Below are 26,032 nucleotides of genomic sequence, written 5' to 3' on the forward strand. Positions count from 1 at the left end.
TGGATGACATGTTATTTCTTCTCCTAAGGAGAAGGAAGGGAAAAATGAGGGGGACGGGGAATTGGAGGGAGAGATGAACCATGAGAGACTATGGACCTGAAAAACAAACGGGGTTTTAGAGGGGAGGGGGGAGGGGGGATTGCTTAGCCCGGTGATGGGTATTAAGGAGGGCACATACTGCATGGAGCACTGGGTGGTTATACGAAAACAATGGATCGTGGATCACTACATCAAAAACTAATTATGTATTGTATGGCGACTAACATAATAAAATTTAAAAAAAAATCAGTTATTTTAAGTAAAAAAAAAAAGCCAAGATTAGAGGCCTGGAACTTTGAGGGGCACCTGGGTGGCTCAGTCAAGTTAAGTGTCCAACTCTTACTTTCAGTTTAGGTCATGATCTCAGGGTCTGAGTTCGAGCCCCATGCCATGCTCTGAACTGGGTGTAAACCCTACTTAAGATTCTCTCTCTCTGCCCCTTCTCTGCTTCTAAAAAAAAAGCAGCTTGGAAATTTGAGCCCCACCCCCGAAACTCTGGGGAGAGGGGAGGAGCTAGAGATAGGGTTAATGATCTGTCGTGTCTATGTGATGAAGCCTCCAGAAAAATTCCTGAAGTATGAGTTTGGAGAGCTTCTGGGTTGGTGAACACATGAAGGTGCTGGGGAGGGTGGCACACTTGGACTGGGAATGTAAGCTCCACACCCCTTCCCCATATCTTGCCCTATGCATCTGTTCCTCTGGCTGCTCCTGAGTTGAGTCCTTTTACAATAAACTGATCTAATAAGTAAAAAAAAAAAAAAAAAAAAAAAAATCAAGCATTTCAGGTGCTCCATATTTTCACTAGAATGTGATATGATCAGTCTTTTATGTTTTAACTAGTGGTGTGGTATACTGATAAAGCTTTAACAACTGCCTCCTTCCCCAGAAGCTCTCGGAGGTAGCATTTGCCAACTGTCATGGTGTAAATACTCCCACCAGAGCAGATTTTAAGCTACCAACATGATGTCATCGAAACAGAATTGGACAGAAGTGTGCATAATGAGCTTTTACCAGGTGATATGAGTACCTACGGCCACCTGATTTTAGCCATTTGCTGCCTCTTGACAGCCATCAAAGTCTACAACAGGAGAGGACAGAGGGAAATCAAAATGATGGTCATTGAGTATATAGTTAAAAGCATCAGCAGGGATTTACAGTGAATAGAGGGTCTCAGTTGGAGGCTAAGATGGGGAAGCAGCACGCACACTTCGAATGGCAGGAAAGGTGGTGCCTTGGAAATGATTACCATTGCACCCTGGTTGTGCCCTTGTATGCTGCTTCTGTGCTCTTCAGCCTATTGAGAAAGTCTCTCCATCTATAGACTATCAGTTCCTCATCTGTAAAATGGGGTGATTGAGGAGTGCTCTCTGGGACCCCCTTCTGACTCTGATAATCTGAACATTATCCTCAGATTGGGGATCACAGGCAAAGTAAAAAAGCGGTTTATCCAGGGGAAATTTGGATGGAATAACAGAGAAATCACTCATAGGACATTCAGTAAGAGTCCATAAGCAGTTAAAGCTAGAGTGAATCTTGGCACCAAACCTGCTCAGGGACAAAAATTCACGTTTACACTTTTTGAGAAAATGAGCTCTGTTACTCATCACCTTGGTTTAAGTATCCATCTGCAGTTTTAACAAATCAGCTTGAGGGGCGCCTGGCTGGCTCATTTGCTGGAATGTGTGACTCTTAATCTCAGGGTCGTGAGTTCAAGCATGAGTTTAAACCCACATTGAATGTGGAGCCTACTTAAAAACAAAACAGAACACATGCAGCTTGAAGACAGGTTCATTTATGTCAGGGGAGATTGGGCAGCGATATTTAGACAATATAAGTTATTTCAGGGAGTGCTTGGGAATGAAAAGTCTGTTTTAGCAGATGCCCTTCAACTGTACTTACTTTGGTTTCTTTAGGAAGAAAAACTCATTGCTTCATGCAAATGCTGTTTAGTATTTGGGTAGAAGTGGAGAACTGAGTTCAGGAATTCTAGTGTAAAAAATAAAGACTCCAGCATGTGTGATTTAGGACAGGGAAACTTCTCCCAAGGTCCATGCACCTGAAACACAGAGCTGGCCCTGGGATTGAGGAGGCCCCTGAAGCTTCCAGATACATCATTTTTCTACTAACTGAAATCCTTTATGCCACAGCAGCCCTTCAGTAAAGTCAAGTCATGCAGTAATCTACTTTTTAATCTTTCTGCATCTTGTTATTTTGTTGAAACTTAATTCATTGCTTTCGATGCCTGTGGGGGAATAGTAGATACAGAGTAAAACTAATGAAAGATAATAATCCTGTGCTTCATAGTTGATGGTCTAAAAATGAGTAGATTAGACTGTGGACCATTAGCCCTGTGTCCTGACTTTATGCTGTTATGTAGATGCTGGTGAGGCAGGAGCCCTGGTCTGCCAGGGGCCACTCAGCATCACTGTTTTCCTGTTCAAATTCCATGTGTAAAACCATGCTGGTCAGCAGACGTGAGGGTGTCTTGTGAGTTAGATGAGTATGGCGCCTGACAGAATTTCCCCTTACGTCCTTGATGCCAGCCAGAGGTGGATGCCTGGGGTGCTCTTTTAGGAATCCTGAGGTCTGGGGGCACCTGGGTGGTTAAGCAGCTGACTCTTGATTTTGGCTCAGGTCATGATCTCTGGGTCTGGGGCTTGAGCCCCACATCGGGCTCCATGCTCAGCATGGAGTCTGCTTGAGGATTCTCTCTCAACCTCTGCCCTCCCCCCTGCGTGTGCTCTCTCTCTTTCTCTCTCTCTCTCAAATAAATCTTAAATCCTGAGGTCTGGTCTGAGCACAGAGCAGTGATTGAATCATGCTTCCAGGCATAGAGCAAGCACACCATTAGCACCCCTGCTCCGGTTCAGGAGGGTGGGGGCACACTACTGTTGTGACTTTCTGCTGACAGCCTGACTCCAGTTATATGTAGAGAGTGATATATTCACTTTTAACATGAATTTGAGTTAACTGATTTCTCTTCAATATAGAATGCCCAAAGTTGAAGGAATCTTTGACATCATTTGATTTAATGCCCTTATTTTGCACAGGAGGAAACTGAGGCCCAGCTGGCTAGTTACAGAGTCAGGCTGAGGTGCTTGGCCCTTTTGACCAGACCATGCTGCTGCCTCTGACAAGGTGGTTGGTTTGTGTTCTTAAATGAGGGCATGTGTGTTCAATTAGCCAACACATAATACATCATTAGTTTTTGATGTAGTGTCCAACGATTCATTATTTGCATCTAACAACCAGTGCTCATCCCAACACGTGCCCGCCTTAATACCCATCACCTGGTTAACCCATCCCCCAACCCCCTCCCTTCTGTAACCCTCAGTTTGTTGCCCGGAGTCCGGAGTCTCTCATGGTTTGTCTCCCTCTCTGATTTCTTCCCATTCAGTTTTCCCTCCCTTCCCCTATGGTCCTCTGTGCTATTCCTTATATTCCACATATGAATGAAACCATCTGATAATTGTCTTTCTCTGCTTGATTTATTTCACTTAGCATAATCCCCTCCAGTTCCATCCATGTCGATGCAAATGGCAGGTATTCATCCCTTCTGATGGCTAAGTAATATCCCATTGCATATATGAAACACATCTTCTTTATCCATTCATTTATTAAAGGACATCTTGGCTCCTTCCACGGTCTGGTCACTGTGGACATTGCTGCTATGAACATTGGGTGCATGCACCCCTTCTTTTCACTACATCTGTATCTTTGGGGTAAATACTAGTACAATTGTTGGGTCATAGGGTAGCTCTATTTTTAACTTTTTTTTTTTTTAAAGATTTTATTTATTTATTTGACAGAGACAGAGACAGCAAGAGCGGGAACACAAGCAGGGGGAGTGGGAGAGGGAGAAGCAGGCTTCCCGCTGAGCAGGGAGCCCAATGCGGGGCTTGATCCCAGGACTCTGGGATCATGACCTGAGCCGAAGGCAGCCGCTTAACGATTGAGCCACCCAGGAGCCCCTATTTTTAACTTCTTGAGAACCTCCACACTATTGTCCAGAGTGGCTGCACCAGCCTGCATTCCCACCAACAGTGTAAGAGGGTTATCCTTTCTCAACATCCTCACCAACATTTGTTGTTTATTGTCTTGTTAATTTTTGCCGTTCTAACTGGTATAAGGTGATACTTCATTATGGTTTTGATTTGTATTTCCCTGATGGCTAGTGATGTTCAACATTTTTTCATGTGTCTGTTAGCCATTTGTATGTCTTCTTCAGAGAAGTTTCTGTTCATATCTTCTGCCCATTTCTTGACTGGATTATTTGCTTTTTGGGTGTTGAGTTGGAGAAGTTCTTTATACATCTTGGATACCAGCCCTTTATCTCTAGTGTCATTTGCAAATATCTTCTCCCATTCCGTGGGTTGCTGCTTAGTTTTGTTGACTGTTTCCGTTGCTGTGCAGAAGCTTTTTATCTTGATGAAGTCCCAAAAGTTCATTTTTGCTTTTGTTTCCCTTGCGTTTAGAGAAATGTCTTGAAAGAAGTTGCTGCATCCAGTGTTGAAGAGGTTACTGCCTATGTTCTCTAGGATTCTGATGGATTTCTGTCTCACATTGAGTTCTTTCATCCATTTTGAGTTTATCTTTGTGTATGGTCTAAGAGAATGGTCCAGTTTCATTCTTCTGCATATGGCTGTCCAATTTTCCCAGCACCATTTGTTGAAGCGACTTTTTTCCATTGGCTATTCTTTCCTGCTTTGTCGAAGATTACTTGACCATGGAGTTGAGGGTCCATTTCTGGGTTCTCTATTCTGTTCCATTGATCAATGTGTCTGTTTTTGTGCCAATACCATGCTGTCTGATGATCACAGCTTTGTAATACAGCTTGAAGTCAGGCATTGTGATGCCCCCAGCTTTGGTTTTCTTTTAACATTCCCCTGGCGATTTGGGGTCTTTTCTGGTTCCATACAAATTTTAGGATTGTTTGTTCCAGCTCTGTGAAAAATGGCGATGGTATTTTGATAGGCATTGCATTGGATGTATAGATTGCTCTGGGCAGCATAGACATTTTCACAATGTTTATTCTTCCAATCCATGAGCATGGAATGTTTTTCAATCTTGTTGTGTTTTCCTCAATTTCTTTCATAAGTGTTCTGTAGTTTCTAGAGTATAGATCCTTTATCTCTTTGGTTAGGTTTATTACGAGGCATCTTATGGTTTTGGTGCTACTGTAAATGGAATCATATTCCTTAATTTCTTTCTTCAGTTACATTGTTAGTGTATAGAAATGCAGTTAATTTCTGTGCATTGATTTTGTATTCTGCCACGTTGCTGAATTGCTGTATGAGTTCTAGCAAATTTGGGGTGGAGTCTTGGGTTTTCCACATAACGTATCATGTCATCTGCAAAGAGAGAGAGGGTTTGACTTCTTCTTTGCCAATTTGAATGCCTTTTATTTCTTTTTGTTGTCTGATTGCTGAGGCTAGGACTTCTAGCACTATGTTGAACAATAGTGGTGAGAGTGGACAACCCTGTTGTGTTCCTGACCTTAAGGGAAAAACTCTCAGTTTTTCCCCATTGAGACTGGTATTCGTTGTGGGCTTTTCATAGATGGCTTTTATGATATTGAGCTATGTTCCCTCTATCCCTCTACTTTGAAGGGTTTTAATCAAGAAAGACTGCTATATTTTGTCAAATGCTTTTTCTGCATCAATTGAGAGGATCATATGGTTCTTGTCTTTTTTTTGTTAATGTGATCACGTTGATTGATTTGCAAATGTCGAACCATCCTTGCATCCCAGGAATAAATCCCACCTGATCATGGTAAACAATCCTTTTCATGTACTGTTGGATCCTATTGGCTAGCATCTTGGTGAGTATTTTAGCATCCATGTTCACCAGGGATATTGGTCTGTAATTCTCCTTTTTGATGGAGTCTTTGTCTGGTTGGTAGATCAGGGTAATGCTGGCCTCATAGAATGAGTTTGGAAGTTTTCCTTCCATTTCTGTTTTTTGGAACAGCTTCAGTAGAATAGGTATTATTTTCTTCTTTAAATGTTTGGTAGAATTCCCCTGGGAAGCCTTCCGGCCCTGGACTCTTGTTTTCTGGGAGGTTTTTGATTACTCTTTCAATTTCCTTGCTGGTTATTGCTCTGTTCAGATCGTCTATTTCTTCCTGTTTCAGTCTTGGTGTTTATAAGTTTCTAGGAATGCATCCATTTCTTCCAGATTGCCTAATTTGTTGGCATATAGCTGTTGATAATAAGTTCTAGCAATTATCTCTAATTTTCCTTGGTATTAGTCGTGATCTCTCCCCTTTCATTCATTATTTTATTGATTTGAGTCCTTTCTCTTTTCTTTTGGATAAGTCTGGCCAGAGGTTTATCAGTCTTACTAATTCTTTTAGAGGACCAACTTTTGGTGTCAGTGTTCTGCTGTTTTTCTGGTTTCTATTTCATTGATTTCTGCTCTAATCTGTATTATTTCCCTTCTCCTGCTTGGTTTAGGCTTTATTTGCTGTGCTTTCTCCTGGTCCTTTAGGTATAAGGTTAGCTTGTGCATTTGGTATTTTTCTAATTTTTTGAGAGAGGCTTGGGTGGCTATGTACTTCCCTCTTAGGACACCTTTGCAGTATCCCATAGGTTTTCAACTGATTTGTTTTCATTTTCATTGGTTTGCATGAATTGTTCGTTATTTAATTTCCTGTTTGAGCCATTCATTCTTTAGCAGGATTCTCTTTAACTTCCAAGTGTTTGAGTTCCTTCCAAATTTCTTTTTGTGATTCAGTTCCAGTTTCAAAGCATTGTGGTCTGAAAATATGCAGGGGATAAAATCAATCTCTTGGTATTGGTTGAGACCTGATTTGTGACCCAGTATGTGATCTATTCTGGAGAAAGTTCCATGTGCACTCAGGAAGAATGAGTATTCTGTTGTTTTAGGATGGAATGTTCTATATTTATCTACGAAGTCCATCTGGTCCAATGTGTCATTCAAAGCTCTTGTTTCTTTGTTGATCTTCTGCTTAGATGATCTGTCCATTGCTGTGAGTGGAGTTTTGATGTCTCCTACTATTAATGTATTATTATCAATATGTTTCTTTATTTGGTTATTAATTGGTTTATATAATTGGCTGCTCCCATGTTGGGGGCATAGCTATTTACAATTGTTAGATCTTGTTGTTGGATAGATCCTTTACATACGATATAGTGTCCCTCTACATCTCTTACTATAGTGTTTGGTTTAAAATCTGTCTAATATGAGGATTGCTACCCCAGCTTTCTTTTGAGGTCCATTGGCATGGTAAATGGTTCTCCATACCCTCCCTTTCAATATGGAGGTGTCTTTGGGTCTAAAATGAGTCACTTGTAGATAGCATATAGATGGGTCCTTTTTTATCCAATCTGAAACCCTGTGTCTTTTGATGGGAGCATGCAGCCTATTTACATTCAGAGTAACTATTGAAAGATATGAATTTAGTGCCATTGTACCCCAAAGTCCCTGTTTCTGTAGATTTTCTCTGTTTCTTTCTGGTCTATGTGACTCTTGGGATCTCTCTCCGCTTACAGAATCCCCCTTAATATTTCTTGCAGGGCTGGCTTGGTGGTCACATATTCTTTCAGTTTCTTTCTGTCCTGGGAAGTTCTTTATTTCTCCATCCATTCTGAATGACAGCCTTGCTGGATAAAGTATTCTCATTTAGTACCCTGAATATGTCTTGCCAGCCCTTTCTGGCTTGCCAGGTTTCTGTGCAAAGATCTGATATTATTGTGATGTTCCTCCCTCCATATGTAAAGAACCTCCTCTCCCTAGCTACTCTCAGGATAGTTTCTTTGGCTGTAAGATTTGCAGGCTTCACTATTATATGTTGGGGTGTTGATCTACTTTTATTGATTTTGGGAGGGGTCCTCTCTGCCTCTTGGACATAAATGCCCGTTTCCTTCCCTATATGAGGGAAGTTCTCAGCTATGATTTGCTCAAATAAACCTTCTAGCTCTCTCTCTCTCTTTCCACCCCTCAGGGAGCCCAATAATTCTGACATTGGAACATTTCATGGCATCATTAGTCTCTCCAAGCCTTTTTTCATGTGCTACTAGCTGCCTGTCTCTGTTTTCCTGAACTTCCTTCCTTTCCCTCAGCTTATCTTCTAGATCACTTACTCTCTCTTCTGCCTCATTGACCCTAGCTGTTAGAGTATCCAGTTTAGACTGCATCTCATTTATAGCATTTTTAAGTTTGGCTTGATTAGATCTCATTTCTGCCCTTAGAGATTCTTTGCTGTCATTTATGCTTTTTTCAAGCCCAGCTACTAATTTTATGATTGCCATGAATTCTATTTCTGACATTTTACTTATATCCATATCCATTAGCTCTGTGGCAGAGAACACTGCCTCTGGTTCTTTTTTGTGTGTGTTCCCTCTTCTTGTCATTCTGTCCAGAGAATGATGGGTGGCGAATGAGCAGAGTCCAAAATATTAATGATGACCCAAGCAAGATGCACCCTAGCAAAATGCGGAGTGGTAGGGAGCCACCACAGATAAGTAAAGCCTAAATGAAACACAAGAATAAAATTTTAAATGGGGGGGAGAGGAAGAGGGATTATAATCTTGCAGTGTGGACAAAGCAGGGTGTTCCACTTGTTCCTGGGTGAATTTTGGTCTGTGTGTTAGAAGGCACTACATTCCAAAATTGCAAGGGAATTAAAACTTAAATATTTATAAAGATAAAATTGAATAGAGTGAAAAAAGGACTAAAATGAAGCATATAACTATAAAAAAAATGTAGATGTGAAAAAATACAAGTTAGAGAGCGACTGTTGTTGATATAACAAAGATCTTAGTTGAAATGAGAAAAAGGTAAAAAGGAAAAAAAAAGCATAAGAAAAAGAAAAAAAGGAAGAATTTTTTTCTGAAAAATAAATGAGTCATGAGGCAGCACCTGGAGCTCAATATACTATTTTCCCCAGAGTTGGGATTTTACAGTCTTATGGGATCCCTAGGGTTGTTGTCGTCCTGTTCTTCTAGACTGTCTTCTGGGGGAGGGGCATGCCACACAGTTTCTCAGGTAACCCTGCCTGGACGGAGTTGCCCCACCCCTGTCAGGGGATGGGGCTCAGTGGAAACTGGTACTCTGTGTGGCTTTTGTTCCCTGGGGACTTTCTGCGCCTCTTCAGAGGATCAGAGCAGAAATGGCTGGGCCCAAACCTCTGGCCCAGAGCAGAAAGATTGCAGTCTGTACTCTTTAATAAGCCCTCCGGGACAAACAGTCTCCACTTCTGTATGTGCAAATGAAATCCGCAGCCTCCCATCCTGTGCCCCCACTGCAACTCTCAGAGGTAGTCCCAGGGGCCCGGGAGTGCCACTGCCTTTTGTGACTCTAAAACTGTGAGTGGCTGTGGGCTTGCACGCACACCTGAAGCTCGTGAATCATGTCTGTGTGCCACTCTAATGTCTGTTCTGGGCCGCTACCACCCTGAGTTTTTGCCCTGTCTGGCACAGGTTCCAGACTTTTTCGGGCTGCTCAGGAAAAGAGCAATTACTAACCGCCTGGCTCATGGTTTATGGTGATCGGAGCTGAGAGTCCCCTCCTGGGCTTGCTGACCATAACCTGCTTCCTGGCTCCAATGCTCAGGCATTCTCCCGGTTAAGGCATCCCCATTCGCTTTGTGATTCCTTGGATCCTGAGAATACAATGCCTTACCTAGAATTCTGCCTTTTCATTTCCAGACTCCCTTTCAGAGACGGATGTCTCTCACTACAGCAGACTTCTAAGGGTTCTGATTTCTAACACCTCTATTCTGGTGTTTTATCAGTTTCCAGGAGCCAGCTTATGAAGGCTCCCTCCTTATGTTTATCTTCCAATATCTCCCTGCAGATTCACGACTCTGCACATCCTACCTTGCAAAAAGCAGTCACTTTGCTGCTTGTAGAGATCCAGATCTGTATTCTTACATCTCAGGCTGATTTTGTGGGTGTTCAAAATGGTTTGATAGACATCCAGCTAAATTCAGGGGACTAGTTGAAATGGGGTCCCCTAATCCTCGACCATCTTGCCTCCTTCCCCATTTGTATATATTCTTTTTTTTTCCCATTTGTGTATATTCTTAAGTGAAATGTCTACTCATTTCCCCCGTTACTTAATCAGATGGTTCATTTTCTTATTATTGAGTTTTAAGAGTTATTTGTATATTTTGAGTAATAGTCCTTTATCAGACATGTCTTCTGCAAATATTTTCTCCCAGTCTGTGGGCTTGTCTTTTATTTCCCTTAATGGTGTCTTTCCTAGAGCAGAAGTTTTTTTTTAAATGATGAAGTCCAACTGATCAGTTATTTCTTTTGTGAATCATGCCTTTGGCATTATATCTCCTTCATTTTTAAGGATGGTTTTTACTGGATATAGAATTCTTGGTTGACACCTTTTTTCTTTCACCACTTCAAATATGTCCTCTTGCTGACTTCTGGTCCATGGTTTCTTATGAGGAGTTAGCTGTTAATCTTTTTGAGGATTGCTTGCTGCTTTCAAGATTCTCGCTTTCCAGTTTCCAGATTACTAGCACTTATCATTACATGTTTTTTTAATAATAGCCAGCCTAAATACTCTAAGTAGTATCTCATTGTGGTGTTGATCTGAATTTCTTTGATGGCTAAAGAGGTTGAGCATCTTTGGTCATTTGTGTCTCTTCTTTGGGAAAATATCTCTTCAGATCCTTTGCTTTTTAAATTGGGTTATTTGTGCTTTTATTATAGAGCTGTAAGAGTTCTTTTTGTATTCTAAACCCAATTCCCTTATCAGATACAGAATTTCCAAATGTTTTCCTTCTTTCTCTTCATTTTCTTGATAATGACTTTTGCCATAAAACAGGTTTTAATTTTGGTGAAGTCCAGTTTATCTGGTTTTTTTTGTTGTTGTTGTTGCTTGTGCTTTTGGTGTTCTGTCTAATCAAAGATATGACATTGCCTAATCAAAGGTCATTTACTCCTTTAGAAGAGTTATCCTGTGTTTTCTTTTAAGTGTTTATAGTTTTAGCCGTTACAGTTTAGGTCTTGATTAATCCATTTTAAAGTAGTTTTTATATATGATATATGATAGGTAGGGATTCCCCTTCAGTCTTTTGCATGTGGCTATCCAGTTGTCCCAGTACCATATGTTGAAAATACTTGTCTTTTCCCATTGAATTGTTTTGGCTCCTTTGTTAAAATCAATTGACTGTACTGGGGTGCCTGGGTGGCTCAGTCGTTAAGCGTCTGCCTTCAGCTCAGGTCATGGTCCCAGGGTCCTGGGATCGAGCTCCTCATTTGGGCTCCCTGCTCGGCGGGAAGCCTGCTTCTCCCTCTCCCACTCACCCTGCTTGTGTTCCTGCTCTCGCTATCTCTCTCTCTCTCTGTCAAATAAATAAATAAATAAAATCTTTAAATCAATTGACTATAAATGTGAGGTTTTATTTCTTGCCTGTAAATATTTTTCCATTGGTTTGGTTGTCTGTTTGCCAGTACTATGCTGTCTTGGCTACTGTACCTTTATGGTAAGTTTTGAAATTGGGAAGTGTGAGTCCTCTAACTTTTTCATTCTTTTCTAAGATTGTTTTGGCTATTCTGGGTCCCTTTTATTTCCATATGAATTTTAAGATCAGCTTGTCAATTTCTTTAAAGGAGCCAGCTGAAATTTTGGTAGGAGTTGTGCTAAATCTGTAGACCAGTTTAGGGAGTATTGCCATTTAACAATGTTAAGAAATGGGATGTTGTGTTATTTTCCTAGGGCTGCTGTACAAATGACCACAGACTGTGTGGCTTAAAACAACACAAACTTATTCTCTTACAGTTATGGAAGCCAGAAGTCCAAAAGGTGTAGACAAAGTCACTCTCTTCAGATTCTAGGACCGCATCAGTCCAGTCTTTCGCTCTGTGGTCACATTACCTCCTCCTCTTCTCTTTCAAAACTCCTCTTCCTGTCCTTAGACACATGTGATTGCATTAGGTCCCACCTGGATAATTCAGGATAAGTTCATTTGGGGTCTATAGCTATAGCCCTGGCACAAATATAAGTTTGTGTGGCTATAAAAAATCTTTAGAGGGCGCCTGGGTGGCTCAGTTGGTTAAGCGACTGCCTTCGGCTCAGGTCATGATCCTGGAGTCCCTGGATCGAGTCCCGCATCAGGCTCCCTGCTCGGCAGGGAGACTGCTTCTCCCTCTCCTGCTCCCCCCTCTTGTTCTCTCTCTCTCTCTCTCTCTCTCTCAAATAAATAAATAAAATCTTTAAAAAAAAAATAAAAAAAAAAAAAAAAAAAAAAATCTTTAGAACTGGGAAGATACTGGTCAAAGGGTACAAAGTAGTTATGTAAGATAAGTAGGTCTGCAGATCTAACATATACCATGATGACTATAGCTGTTATAATACTGTTTTGAGTAGTAGAAATTTGCTAAGAGAGTAGGTTTCAGGTGCTAATGTCACACACAAAATGGTAATTCTGAGGAGAAGTTATGTTAAATCATCATGATATGTACTTTAATATATATATATGATTTTATGTATAATTTCCATTAAAAATAAAAAATCTCTACATCTCTTGTCACGGAATAGGCATTTACTAGATTATGTATAGTTTATTTTGAAAGCTGCGGACAGCTACCTGGATTGTATAGGATTACAGGTATGTGTGCAGCCTCAGGTACGTGTGTCTGTGTAGCAGCAGAGATGCCAGTGTTTATTCCATACGTACCATGTGCCAGACACTGGTCTCAGTACTTGACACATTAACCAGCTTAACAATAACTTTAATGTTCATAGTCTCCTAATGACATACTGAGGCACAGAGAGGTGAAGTAACTTGTTCAAGGTCACAGAGCTGGAAAATGCCCATAGTAAAACTGGAGACTCTGACACTAGAGTCTGCCATCACTGTGTGCCACAGTATCTTCTTTAGGAGACCCCAGAAAAACAGGGTTTTTTTTGGACAGTTCTACAATTGGTTTTTGTTTTTTAAAGATACTTTTATTTGAGAGAGGGCACGAGTGGGGGAGGGGCAGGGAAGAGGGAGAAGCAGGCTCCCGCTGAGCAGGCTCCATCCCAGGACCCTGGGATCATGACCTGAGCTGAAGGCAGATGCTTAAGCGACTGAGCCAACGAGGGGCCCCTGGATAGTTCTAGAATTTGATATCCTTATAGTTTTTAGTGTATCTGCTTTGTAGGAAAAGCAAATATTATAATAATTGTCAATTAAATGAAGTACCCGCTTATTTTTACATTGTTAGGACTGGAAAATCCCTTTGATAGAAAAGATAGCTTCTCAAGCCTTATTGCTGAGATATTTAGGACCCATGTAGGCAAAGTAAATACATAGTATAAATTTTGAAAAATAAGAAAAAGCCTTCCTTGAAAACAGTTAATGCTGAAATTAATCCTAAAAGCTCAGAACTGCCAAAGTATGAAGGTTGATAAAAACCGGCAAGGCTATTTAAAGTGGCACTGAAGTCTGCTCCACTGGAACCCAAGGACAGACTTTAATATTTTATCAGGATTGTAACATCTTTCCAGATAAAGAATGAGCCCATCTAGAATGGCTGCTCTTGGTCCCATTCATTCTGGGAGAGCAGGTTTTTACAGAGGGCCTTGTTTGGAATTATTTCCCATTGCAATATAATCCTCTGGACCCTCAAAGATCAGCACACCTAGCTACTTCTGAGAGATCACCATTCTCTTCTCTATCCTCAATACTCAGTGAGTTTCTAGGGCACAGATTAAATTCCCTCATCTCTGCATCAATTAAATGCAAACCAACAAACACCTTGCTCTTTTGGCCTCCAGAGGGCTGCGTTGTCCTGCAAAGTGCCGGCCAAGGGCATCTGTCCCAGGGCCAATATCCGGTTTGTTTGGGGGCAGGTTTTTCTTTCCAAGGTAAAAACAGCATTTCGTTTCACCTGTTAGCAAAGTTTATGCTTGTATTTTAAATTAAGCTTTATAGCTTTAGAATAACTGAGATTCTACTGATTCCAATTTCAAAAGAATAAAACCTTGGGAAACCAGGTGTTCTCATTATCTGGAATATTGTCCCCAGTTCTGTAGTCAGCTACTGAATGGGGCCAGGTTTTCAGGTGGTTTTGCTATGCAAACATTTTACGCATATGTGGAATGCAAAAGAAGATTAATTCCATTTAGATGAAGAGGAAACTGAAGAGGCCCTTGAACCCTGGGGACTGTTTATTATTTATCACAACCACTCTGCTGTGAGGCCTGTACTTCGAAAGTGAGTAGGCCTGGGGGCCACCTGGGAGCAAGCAGGGCACCAGGGGTGGGCAGTCCTGGACAGATGGGTCCTGGTGGGACCACGGCAGGGCCTGCTTGAGCAGGCAGAGAAGGCTGTCCCCATGTTTCTTTCCTCCTTCCCAGGCGTCTGTGGAAGGATTACAGGGGAAGGGGTATTCTGGCCCTGGCCTCACACAGAGGTCTTGGGAAGTGTGAACGGAAGATTCCAATAGCTAATGTGCTGTAGGGCCCCTGCTGGGCAGGGGCGGGGTTAAGGCTGCTTCTCACCTCCTGTTCTGTAATTTAGGTTGATGGCTCAGGGAGGAGGGACGGGCTGAGGAAAAGACAGTTTTTCAGTGAGGCATTTCTAGAAATAAGATTTGAGCAGCATATAAACTGGGAACCTGGGAACCTTTGTGTGGGAACAGTAATTTTAGTGCTGTTAGTGGTGGTATTACAACAAACACTAAGGATAAGTCGCTGTTTCTGTGTATCTAGCACCTGGCATGTTCTATAACTGTCCCCTTAGCAGCCCAGCAAAGGATAGGGTGGGAAGGGAAAGTACCCAGCAAGAGTGGAGCTCTGTTATATGGAGGCTGTGGAAGGCTGCTCTGGGCCACAAACAGGGCTGAGCATCCTGAGATAGCCACATCTGTCCTTCTGTGGCTGTCCCTTCCTCCACCTCCCTCACTCACCCCCCACAGTCCAGGGCTGTTATGCAGACGGCACCTCCACCTTGAGGCTTCCCTGTCACCCCTGCCTGACTGCCGCATCGACATGCGGCCGGGGCATGTTACATTCCCATTCTTGTGCCAAGCTTGGCTTTAGAGAGAGGTTAGTGTTTTCTTGGTTTGTACTTACTTTTTAATGGACTTAATCCTTAGTTTTTTCCAGATGCTCCATCAGCTCTGTCAGAAACCTATCCATTTGTTGTTTTCCAGCTGGTCACACACACACAAGCCCCTGGGTTCCTCCTGTTGTTGGTTTTGTGTGGGTTGCCCTCTGGCCGTGCCTCAGGGCTGCCCTCACAGGATAGTCTCTATCACTTGCGTAGGAGCCAGATCAGAGATCCTGCCTCTTCCTTTCTCTCAGTTATCCCTCATTTTGCTGAAGTTCATGTTGGTAGCTTCCAGAAGAGGTTGAAAGTGATGTTGACTTGGGATGTCAGGGCCTGGTTTCATGAGAGCTTTTGGTCACCAGCAGTACAGGCTGGTTCTGCTGCCCGGGGCTGTGAGTGTGGGAGTGCTTGCTCTTCTCTGGATGCTTTGAGGACTTGTTGGTTGGTTTGTTTGTTCAGAAATTTCATGAGGATTTACTTAGGTGGCCTCAACTTGTACTTTATTGCTTTGAAAATAAAATATGGAGAAAAGAAAAGCATTAACTTAGGTGTGGGGTTTTTTATTTGTTGTCCTACATGGTGGGACTTAGCCGTCTGTCTACTTGGAAAGGTCTTATATTATTCCAGTAATTCCCCTTCTCTTCAACTGGTTCCCTTTCCTGGACTTTTAGACGATGCCTGGAGCTTTGGGATCAATATTTGCTGCTGTTGTTAAGGAAAGAGAAAATCTAGATAAAAGTGCTATAGAACAGAGCCAGGCAATTTCAGAAAGTAAGCCACCAAATTTTGAATTATTTTTCTTTGTAAAAACTTTTTCTTATTTTTAATTTTAATTGTAAAAAATATATAATATAAAATTTACCCACTTAATCATTTTTAAATGTACAGTTCAGTAGTGTGTTAACTATATTCATGTTGTCGTGTTAACGGATTTGGAGAACTTCTTGTGACTCCAAACTCTGTACCTGCAGAGCAGCTCTTCCCCTCTTGCCCCCACCAGCCCCTGGCAACCACCACTCTACTTTCTGTCTCTGTAATTTGACTAAGTGTGTATGTAAGTGGAATCACACAGTATTTGTCCTTTTGTGACTGGCGTAGTTCGTTCAATACGATATCCTCAGGGTGCAGCCATGTTGTAGCCTGTGACAGGGTTTCTTTCTTTTTAAGGCTGAGTAATGTTCCATTGTGTGGCTATACCAGTTTCTGTGCTCCTTTGTCCATGGACATCTGGGCTCTTCTGCCTCTTGGCTGTTGTGGATAATGCTGCAGTGAACATGGGTGTGCACCTATCGCTGAGATGTTGCTTTCAATTCCTTTGGATATATACCCAGAAGTGGAATTGCTGGATCATATGGTTTCTATTTTTAGAGTTTTGAGGACCCTTCATACAGCTTTCCGTAGTGGCGGCACCATTTTACATGCTCACCAACAGTGCTGTGTACTGTTCCAGTTTCCCCACGTCCTCACCAACGCAAACTTGTTTTCTGTTTTGTTTTTTATAGTGGCCATCCTAATAGGTGTGACATAGCATGTCATCGTGGTTTTTATTTGCATTTCTCTAATGATGAGAGATGTTGAGGCTTTTCCTGTGGTTGGCCATTTGTCGGCCATTTGTCAGCCGTTTGTATATCTTTGGAGAAATATCTCTTCAAGACCATTGCCCATTTTTAAATGGGGCCCATTTTTAAATGGGGTTACTTGTTGCACAGATGCAACACTATTTATAGAAGAGACGGTCTTTTCCTTATCATATGGTCTCATCTCCTTACTGTTTATTTATTTAAAATTTTATTTATTTATTTATTTGAGAGAGAGAGACAGAGATAGTGAGAGAGAGCACAAGTGGGGAGGAGAGGGAGAAGCAGGCTCCCCACTGAGCAGGGATCCCAGGACCCTGAGATCACGACCTGAGCCAAAAAGCAGACGCTTAACTGACTGAGCCACCCAGGTGCCCCTCCTTACTGTTTAGATGTGCTTTATGGAAGATTTCCTTCTGTATCTTCCAGTCTTGCCATTGGATTTTTTATTACAGCTATAATATGTCAGTGTCCCAGAAACCTCCGTTGGTATCCTAATCATTCCTTTGCCTAGCAGTCTCTCTTTTTTGATAACTTTAAATGATTCTCCTTTATCTCCTTCTGGGTATTAGTTTCTCTTTGTGTGTATATGGGGGGGGGGGCAGGTCTTGTGCATGTCTTGGGTCTCCCCTTCTGTAAGCACCACCTCCCAAATCACTACCTCCAGATTCCAGCAAATGAGGGGTGTGTGTGAACATCAGAATTTTGAGGCCCCCATTCAGGTTTCTCCACTACTCCTGTAATTCTGTGGTCTTGTCACTCAAGCCCTTTCCTGAGACTCCTGAATGCACAGGAAGCCATGGGACGCTGCATGACTCTGCACTAGTAGGCTAGACCTGTGCCCGGGCCATGCTTTCCAGGTGAAGGTTTTGCAGTTCTTCCAAGCCTTCCTGGCCAGGGTTGCCTACTGGTTCACCACTGAGGTTTGTTATGTGGTATTGCAGAAGCTACAGGAAGACCCCTCCCACATCCTGGGATGGGAGGAGGGCAGATTCCATCAGGTGTGCATGAATAGAGGCAGTGCCTCCTTTTTCCCTTTGTTTTGAAAACAGGGCTGGACATTATCTTGGGTGGGGGTTAAGAAATATCTTAGCAGATTGTGACTGAAAGATCTTTTTTGCCCTACTTGTAGAGCTGCTGTGCCTGAATCACATCATTTGCCTATACCTGTCTGGCTGGTAGATGAAGCACCTGCTCTCTTGGGACAGTGGCTCAGATTCACAGGGATGAGGGAAGGAGAGGAAAGGAGTGTTTCTGAATGGTCGGGAACTCAACTGTGTATTGAGTAGAATGAAGTGTAACCCAGGTGACATTGACTTGAATGTATGGGCCCCTCCCCTGTGTCAATCCTTTCATGGAGGCATACAGACAGACCAGTAAGTTCTCTCAACAGGGGGGCTGGCTTGTCATTGCTCCTGGGAGGACCCCTCTGGAGCCCTTTACCCTTCAGCCCCCACACCTGAGTTCTGCCCAAATCTGGAATCCTGGGGCAGGAGATCAGACAGGAAGGCCACAGGTTTGGCAAATCCAGTGTGATGAGGGTTTGCTGGGCCTTGATTTTCCTGATATCTCCTCTGTGATAGTCCAGGTATTGGGAAGAATCTTAAGTTTACTTGACCTCCTGGGGAATGTCCCCATCACTTGGGTGAGTGCTCTAGAGTGTGCTCCCTACTCTTCCCCTACTTTGCATACCCCAGCCTAGATCTGACCTGTACTGGAGGAGTCTAGGATGTGGCAGCCCTGAGACTAAGTGGACCCATAATGCTGGTGACCTCCCCTTTGAAATAGCTAAATTGCAGCATTATGTATTGCTCTTGCTTAAATGGGCTCATTATAGAATGTTTAGCATAAAAGTGCAAACCCAAAACAATTCTGGCATTTGAGATTTGGTAGGGTGCACAACAGACCTGTGCTGAGGTCGGCTCTGGGAATGAGGAGGTGCTGCTGGAGCCTTCTTGAGTGCCTGTCTGTCTTGTGGCCCAGAGGGCAGGTGGGGTGTAGAGCTTGGGAGGACTGTGCCAGTGACTCCCTCCTGGTCTTGGGTCACTGGATGGCAACCTGGTGGCCTACGGATTGGGCCTGTTTCCCATTTACATTTTCTTGAGTTTCCTCTGACCCCCTAAGGCCCTGCTTTGCACTCACTGACCGTAACTATTATTGATGTGTTTCCCCTCGGAAGACCTGTGACCTCTCAGAAAGGTTCTCTAGAGACTGTTTCATAACCTGGCATGTGGGGGAGACCCTAAAGCCTGCTGGGCTCTCTGCACCTGCCTCGCTGCAGACAGAGGTGGCTGATGGTTCTCTTTACCTGAAATGTGCTTCTGGCATTCAGCCTTCTATGAGGGGTTGGTCCCTGTTTTCAGAACCTGAATCTGTTAGTGTTTTACCGAGGGCAGGTTTTCTTTGCAGTCTCACCCCATAGACTCATTGTGAGTACACTGGGTGTTCTGCTGTGAGCCGACAAAGATGGGGGCCTGGGGGGGATGCTGTATGAGATGCCTTGGGAACAGGGGCTGTTCAAAGAGTTCATGCCGCTCTCCCCCAAACCAGGGCCCTACTGGCCCACTAATTCTGTGGTCTTTTTAGTCATAGAGAAGCTCCTCCTGTTCTGTGGAAATCCCCACCCAGCCTCAAAAATGTGCATCTGTGCTCCGAGAGTAAATGAGGTAGAAGCAGCCTGGGCCTCCAGAGATGGCCCCAGACTTGGTGGGGCCTGGAGACATTGAAGATGAGCTGCAAACACAGCTCTTGTGGGTGATGAGGAGGGAGCTGCCGCCCTTCTTTTTAAGTCTTGTTGCCTCTCTTATTTTTTTCTTTGTGCCGCTCCTTGTTTCAGCAACGCTTTGAGATGTGGTGGGCAGTAGACCCCCATCTCACCAGGGGACTCGCCACCACTGGACCCTCCACACACAGCCTACACCTCCATGGGCAGCCAGGGCGCCTCTGGCCCCAGTTTGAGACTTTCTTCCTTCTTCTGTGTAGAAAGGGAAAGCTGCAGCTCAACAGGAACTTAAATTCCTGTGGTGGAGGGAGAGCCCGGCCACCCAGAGTGGTGTGGATTCAAGACTTGCCTATGGCTGGGAGAGGAAGACATTTCTTCTCTTCTTGCTCTGCCCTTGGGAAAACAGCCAAGCCTGCCTTCTCCAGGGACACTCCTGCACCACCCAGGGCATGCTTCACAGAGCATGGCTGGGTTTAGCCCCTTCAGGACTTGTAAGAGAAAACCCTGGAGATACCCCGTGTCTCTAAAACAATCCTTAGGTAAGCTGTGTTACATCTCCGCACACAAGAGCGCAAGAGCATATAGTTCATTTTTTTAAATGAAGAAGGCATGGAATGATCTCTCAGATGTGGTGTATTTTTTAAATGTTGTAAAATAATATGTATGGTGTTACACTTACGTAAAAACATGCATATCTGTTTGTGTTATGTATGTACACACGTCGGTGCATCTGTCCACCTTATAGACTTGGGAATAATTTCAAAACCTACACTCCAAGCAGGGTTTACCTCTGGGAGTGGGGTTAGGCTTTTGTTTTGCTTTGATTTTTTTGTTTTTGTTTTTGTTTTACTTTATATACTTTTAATTGCTTGAATTGGTTACAACTAAAGGTAAAATAGAAGAAATGGAGGATTTGTTCATGATTTGCAGAGGTGGTGGGGGAGGGGGCATTGTTCATAAGCAGGGCAACAGGGAGAGCTTGGGGTGGGGGAGCACCAGCATCGGGGATGTGTGGCTGTGGTAGGTTGTGCGTTCGGGGTCCCCTAAACACTCCTCACCCTCCTCATCCCAGTTCCTCTACCTCTTTCACATACTGAATTTTGCCACTTGTCTTTCTTACTGTTATGTTCTCCTGTCCATTTACTTGTGGCGTATCAGAAATTAGCATTGGCAAATACCAGTACTTGAGTGCAGCTCACCACAGCTGGCTGTTGTCTACAAAAGGATGCGGCTCCCAGCTCGGGTTGGGGACTCACCTTGGATGAGAAGCTTGACAGAGGTTGGGTTAGGCAGGTTATTTCATTTTCTGATTTATCCTTGATGTTTTTACATGTGTATCTGTGTTTCTTGATGTTGTCTCTGTCATCATCTCAAAGCAGTCTGGGGTGGGGGCAGGTTCCCAGCTCCACCTCTCCTTGCTCTTTCTCCGCTTCCCCATACTCCTGCCGAAGTGCATGCATAATTTGATGAGTGGATAGGGCAGGCTTGTTATCCTTTTACTCCTACATCCAACCTGAGGCCATGAGCTTATATACTCATCCTCAGAGTGGATGCTGGCAGTGTTTACACCTGATCAGCAGGTGTTCAATCAGGAGCTCAGGGGAGGCAGTTCACCTTATAAGACCACTGTGAAACATCACAATGAAGATTCTATTCAGTCAGTTTTTTTACTGTCATCGATTCTTTTGTTTTCCTGAGTAAGATGATACTCTGGGGTTGGGGGGTTGATGTGAACAGATTCCAATCCCTCATACAGTTTTTGTGCTGATGCAGACCTCCCTACCCATGTGGGTGATGGTGGTCCAATACTGTCAACATTAAAAATTATATCTTTGGGGCACCTGGGTAGCTCAACGGGTTAAGGGTCTGACTGTTGATTTCGGCTCAGGTCATGATCTCAGGGTCGTGAGATCAAGCCCCCATCAGGCTCCGCACTGGGTGTGGAGCCTGCTCAGGATTCTCTCTCTCCCTCTCCCTCTGCGTCCCCCCCACCATGTGCACGCTCTCTCTCTCCCTCTCTCTCTCTCGAAGAATTACATCTTTAATTGGCATTTACTCTGCTGTCTCTTATTAGTAAGAGATGTTGCTTTACTGTTTCATGCTTACGAATTAATTATTTGATTATTAATGAGCTTGATCTGTTTTCCATGTTTGTTTACTTATCATATTTCCTCTTTTCAAAATTGTCCTTGATCTGTGTTGACACACATGAAATCGCCATTGTTATTGGTCAGAATGGTCTAGTATTGACAATTTCATATGGTTCATCCTCATACCTTTAGGATTTCAGTGTTTTTTCATGATTTAGCAACATTTTTCTAGTTATGAAGTGTTTCACTTTCTATAAAAATTTTTTAGAAATATAAAAATATAGAAAATGGAAATGTGTAATACCACAAAATCATCTCTTACCATTTTGATGTAGTTTTTTCCTCCTTCCTTCCTTCCTTCCCTCCATCCCTCCCCCCTTCCTTCCTTCCTTCCTTCTTTCTTTCTGTCTTGTCTTGTCCTTTCTTTCTTCTTCCTTTCTTAATTTCTCCCACATAATTGCAAAAGTCTCTTGATAGAACTGTTCTAGGCATAAGTGAATTATTATAATGTGAACTGACTAGTATGTATACTAGCTATTATTATTATAAAGATTTTATCCCGGCTTGATATTTTATCAACTGCACTTCTTCAAAAATGTGTTTTTTTAAGCCTATTGAATCTTCTGCCATATAATTATGCTGTAACTAGCAAGCTCTTTTCTTTCATTGGACATTTAATTTTCTTTTATGTCTTTGTAGCTCTGTCTCCTGAAGCATAGGAATTTCTTTTTTTTTTTTTAAGATTTTATTTATTTATTTGAGAGAGAGAGTGAGAGAGAGAGCCCAAGAGGGGGTAGGGTCAGAGGGAGAAGCAGGCTCCCCGCAGAGCCGGGAGCCCGATGTGGGACTCGATCCCAGGACTCCAGGATCATGACCTGAGCCGAAGGCAGTCGCTTAACCAGCTGAGTCACCCAGGCATCCAGCATTGGAATTTCTGTAAGGAATTTGGTGTACGTAAAATAAGTAGGTCAGATAATACAATTATTTAAAAATTTCTTGGTAAATGTGACAAGTCTAGAATGTCTGGAAGACATGTGAGAGCCCCCTTCTTATGATAGCCTCAGCTAGCTTTGGGGTGTTTTTATTCTAGATAATTTGACCATGACAAATAGTATATTTATTTTCATTTGGACATTTTTAGATGGTTATTAGCCATATATTTTTCTTCTTTTGTGATTAATCAGCATCCTCTGTATATTTTATTGGAGTTCCCATTTTTTATTATAAGTACTTTTATTTGGTAAAATAATATTTGGAACTAAATACTAATAAGGAAAAAAATACCATACTTGTATATGTATAGAGAAAAATTAGAATGTATATTTGCCAAAATACTCAATGATTTTTTTAGGTGGTGAAATTTTGGATGATTTTAGTTCTCTATTATATATTTACCTCTTTTTTCTGATTATTCTGTAATAGATAATTTTTTTATTTTTTAAAAGAGATTTATTTATTTATTTAAAAAAGAGAGAGAGAGAGGGCAGGTGGAGGGGCAGAGGACAGGCAGATTCTCCACTGAGCAGGGAGCCTACCATGGGGCTCTATCCCAGGACCCTGAGATCATGACCTGAGTTGAAATCAAGAGTTGAACGCTTAACCGACTGAGCCACTCAGGCGCCCCTATAATAGATATTTTTCTTACAGAACAAAGAAATTCTGGCTTTTGTGAACAAGGACTGGCTCCCTGATCACTTGCTTCTGGCCTCTCGTACAAAGGTCCCACATAAACCTGAGAGTGCCCTGGATGCCTTTTCCCATGTGCCCAGCCCCTGCCCGGTGCCTGGGCCACCTTGCCAGGGGTCATCAGAGCGGTGGAAGAACATGTGAGGTGTGGCAATAAAAGTGTACTCTTGTTTTTCTTTTTTTCCCCTGGCATGTCCAGCTTGCTATGGGATGGAAGAAGAAGAAGAGAACCACTATGTTTCACAGCTCAGGGAAGTCTACAGCAGCTGTGACACCACAGGGACAGGCTTTCTGGACCAGGAGGGACTGACCCAGCTCTGCCTCAAGCTTCAGTTGGAAAAGCAGCTGCCCATCCTTCTGCAAACACTTCTTGGAAATGACCACTTTGCCAGGGTGGGTATTTCACTTCATTCTTTTTTTTTTTTTTAAAGATTTTATTTATTTATTTGAGAGAGAGAGAATGAGAGAGAGCACATGAGAGGGGGGAGGGTCGGAGGGAGAAGCAGACTCCCTGCCGAGCAGGGAGCCCGATGCGGGACTCGATCCAGGGACTCCAGGATCATGACCTGAGCCGAAGGCAGTCGCTTAACCAACTGAGCCACCCAGGTGCCCTTGACTTCATTCTTATAAAGAAAAGCACAGAGTACTGTAGTTAGCTGCAGGCATTTGAGAAATATTAGCGGACTAAGGACACATGCCAGAGGAGAGTTACTAGGAACTGGAACACTGCTTTTCCTTCTGGGGACCGCCTATATTGAAGCAAGAGTTTCCTTCAGATTACTCTTTTTTTGAAAGCATAGTAACTTCCAGAAGTTTGGTTTGGTTTGTTTTTTCCAGAAAGATGTTTGAGAGATTTGTCGAGGGTGGGGTGGAGGGTTGGTTCGGGTGGGTGGTAGGTGGTTCACAAAAACACAAGGGTCTGTGGGCAGCTGACACACTGAGAGACAGGCAACTTCCAAGTATCTTGAAGGCAGATTGTCTAGTAAAATTACACAGCTCTTTTTTTTTTTTTTTAAAGATTTTATTATTTGAGAGAGAGCACATGAGAGGGAGGAGGGTCAGAGGGAGAAGCAGACTCCCTGACAAGCAGGGAGCCCGATGCGGGACTCGATCCCGGGACTCCAGGATCATGACCTGAGCCGAAGGCAGTCACTTAACCAACTGAGCCACCTAGGCGCCCCAAATTACACAGCTTTAAATTCATTCTAGCAGCTGGACAAAGCAACTGCACACCACTGTTGCAGGAACAAAGGATACCTATGTTCAGAGGTGTCCTCTGATTTTATCTAGGCCAGATAGAAAGTACTCTATCTCTGCTCCTTTTCACTAGGAAATTGAAGGTCATCTAGAATGGTGATCTAGAACCTAGACCACAACTTGCTTTCCTGACAGAAACACTGAAAAGCACCTCCCACCTTGTCCCTACTTCTTAAATGTGTCTAGATGTTAACTTGTATGATAAAAACAGTGCTGGCCATCTTAACTTTGAAGGAAGAACTTTTTTTTCCTCCCCCCACAGAAGTCAATAAAACTATTTTTATTTCAAATGAGAAAAAAAATCCAGCCTGAAGATTTTCCTGAATTGGCTTTTGGACAAAAAGAAATGAAGAAAAATAAGAAGAAAACCCTCACTGCTGACACAGGGAGAAAGTCCTGATGAAATGTACCTCTTGTTACTTCCCAAAGTATCAACTGCCCTGTGTTCCCAATGCCTATCAGTAGGATACTGTTAGTCCCTCTTACGGAGCTCTGCCTCAATTAATCTGACCACACCCATTCTGTTTCTTTTTATTCTATGCCTGCCTCTTGGTTTTTTGTGTGTGTGTTTTTATGGACTTAAGAATCAGGTGTATTTTTTAAAATATATTTTTTAAGATTTTATTTATTTGAGAGAGAGTGAGAGCTAGAGAGAGAAAGAGAGCACAGACAGAGGGAGAGAAGCAGACTCCTCACTGAGCAGGGAGCCCGATGCAGGACTCCATCCCAGGACCCTGGGATCGTGACCTGAGCCGAAGGCAGACACTTAACTGACTGAGCCACCCAGGCACCCCAGGTGTATTTTTTTTTTTTGAAAGATTTATTTATTTATTTGAGAGGGGAGGGGCAGAGGGAGAGGGAAAGAGAGTCAAGCAGACTCTGTGCCTCAGCACAGAGCTGATGCAGGGTTTGATTTCATGCCCCTGAGATCAGGATCTGAGCTGAAACCAAGAGTTGGCCACTTAACTGACTGTAGCACCCAGGAGCCCCAAATCAGGGGTATTTTTAATAATGTTCTAGTGCCTCTTTTTTTTTTTTTTTTTTTAAGATTTAGTTTTTTATTTGAGGAAAAGAGAGCACGATTTGAGGGGAAGAGCAGAGGGAGAGGGACAGACAGACCGCATGCCAAGCATAGACTCCCAACACAGGGACCCTGAGATCATGACCTGAGCTGAAATAAGACTTGGACAGCCAACTCACTGAGCCACCCAGGTGCCCCGATAATGTTCTCGCCCCTCTTGATATCACCTAGAATTGTATTTGGGACCCAGAGGAGCAAAAAGCACATTTATGAAAATCAACACTCTGGTTATTCAGTATAAACAGATGATCTGGTTTTCTTAATTATTTTTGACAGTTGAGAAAATTCAAAACCAAAAGAATAACTTTTGGGTTCACATTCAGATGGCAGGTTCTGCTGATTGAACAAATCATAACATTCCCGAGCCTTGCCCCACTTTATGTTTTGTATGTGCAGAAGTGGTATAACATTTATGTATTTATTTTTTATTAACATATAATGTATTATTTGTTTCAGGGGTACAGATCTGTGATTCATTGGTCTTACACAATACACAGAGCTCACCACAACACATACCCTACCCAATGTCCATCACCCAGCCACCCCCCCCCCCCCCCC

General features: G+C 42.9%; 1 protein-coding gene across 1 annotated transcript in view; it reads left to right on the forward strand.

Moving 5' to 3' along the window:
- The window catches only part of NINL (ninein like), a 176,603-nt gene that overhangs the window by 68,270 nt on the left and 82,301 nt on the right, over positions 1-26,032 (forward strand). Inside the window, exon 2 of the mRNA XM_044918806.1 lies at positions 23,336-23,529. Within this exon, the coding sequence (XP_044774741.1) occupies positions 23,347-23,529 (183 nt within the window). The 5' untranslated portion in view covers positions 23,336-23,346. The remainder of the gene's footprint in view (positions 1-23,335; positions 23,530-26,032) is intronic.

This window comes from Neomonachus schauinslandi, chromosome 10 (genome assembly GCF_002201575.2).
Source record: "Neomonachus schauinslandi chromosome 10, ASM220157v2, whole genome shotgun sequence".
NCBI classification, from domain to species: Eukaryota; Metazoa; Chordata; class Mammalia; order Carnivora; family Phocidae; genus Neomonachus; species Neomonachus schauinslandi.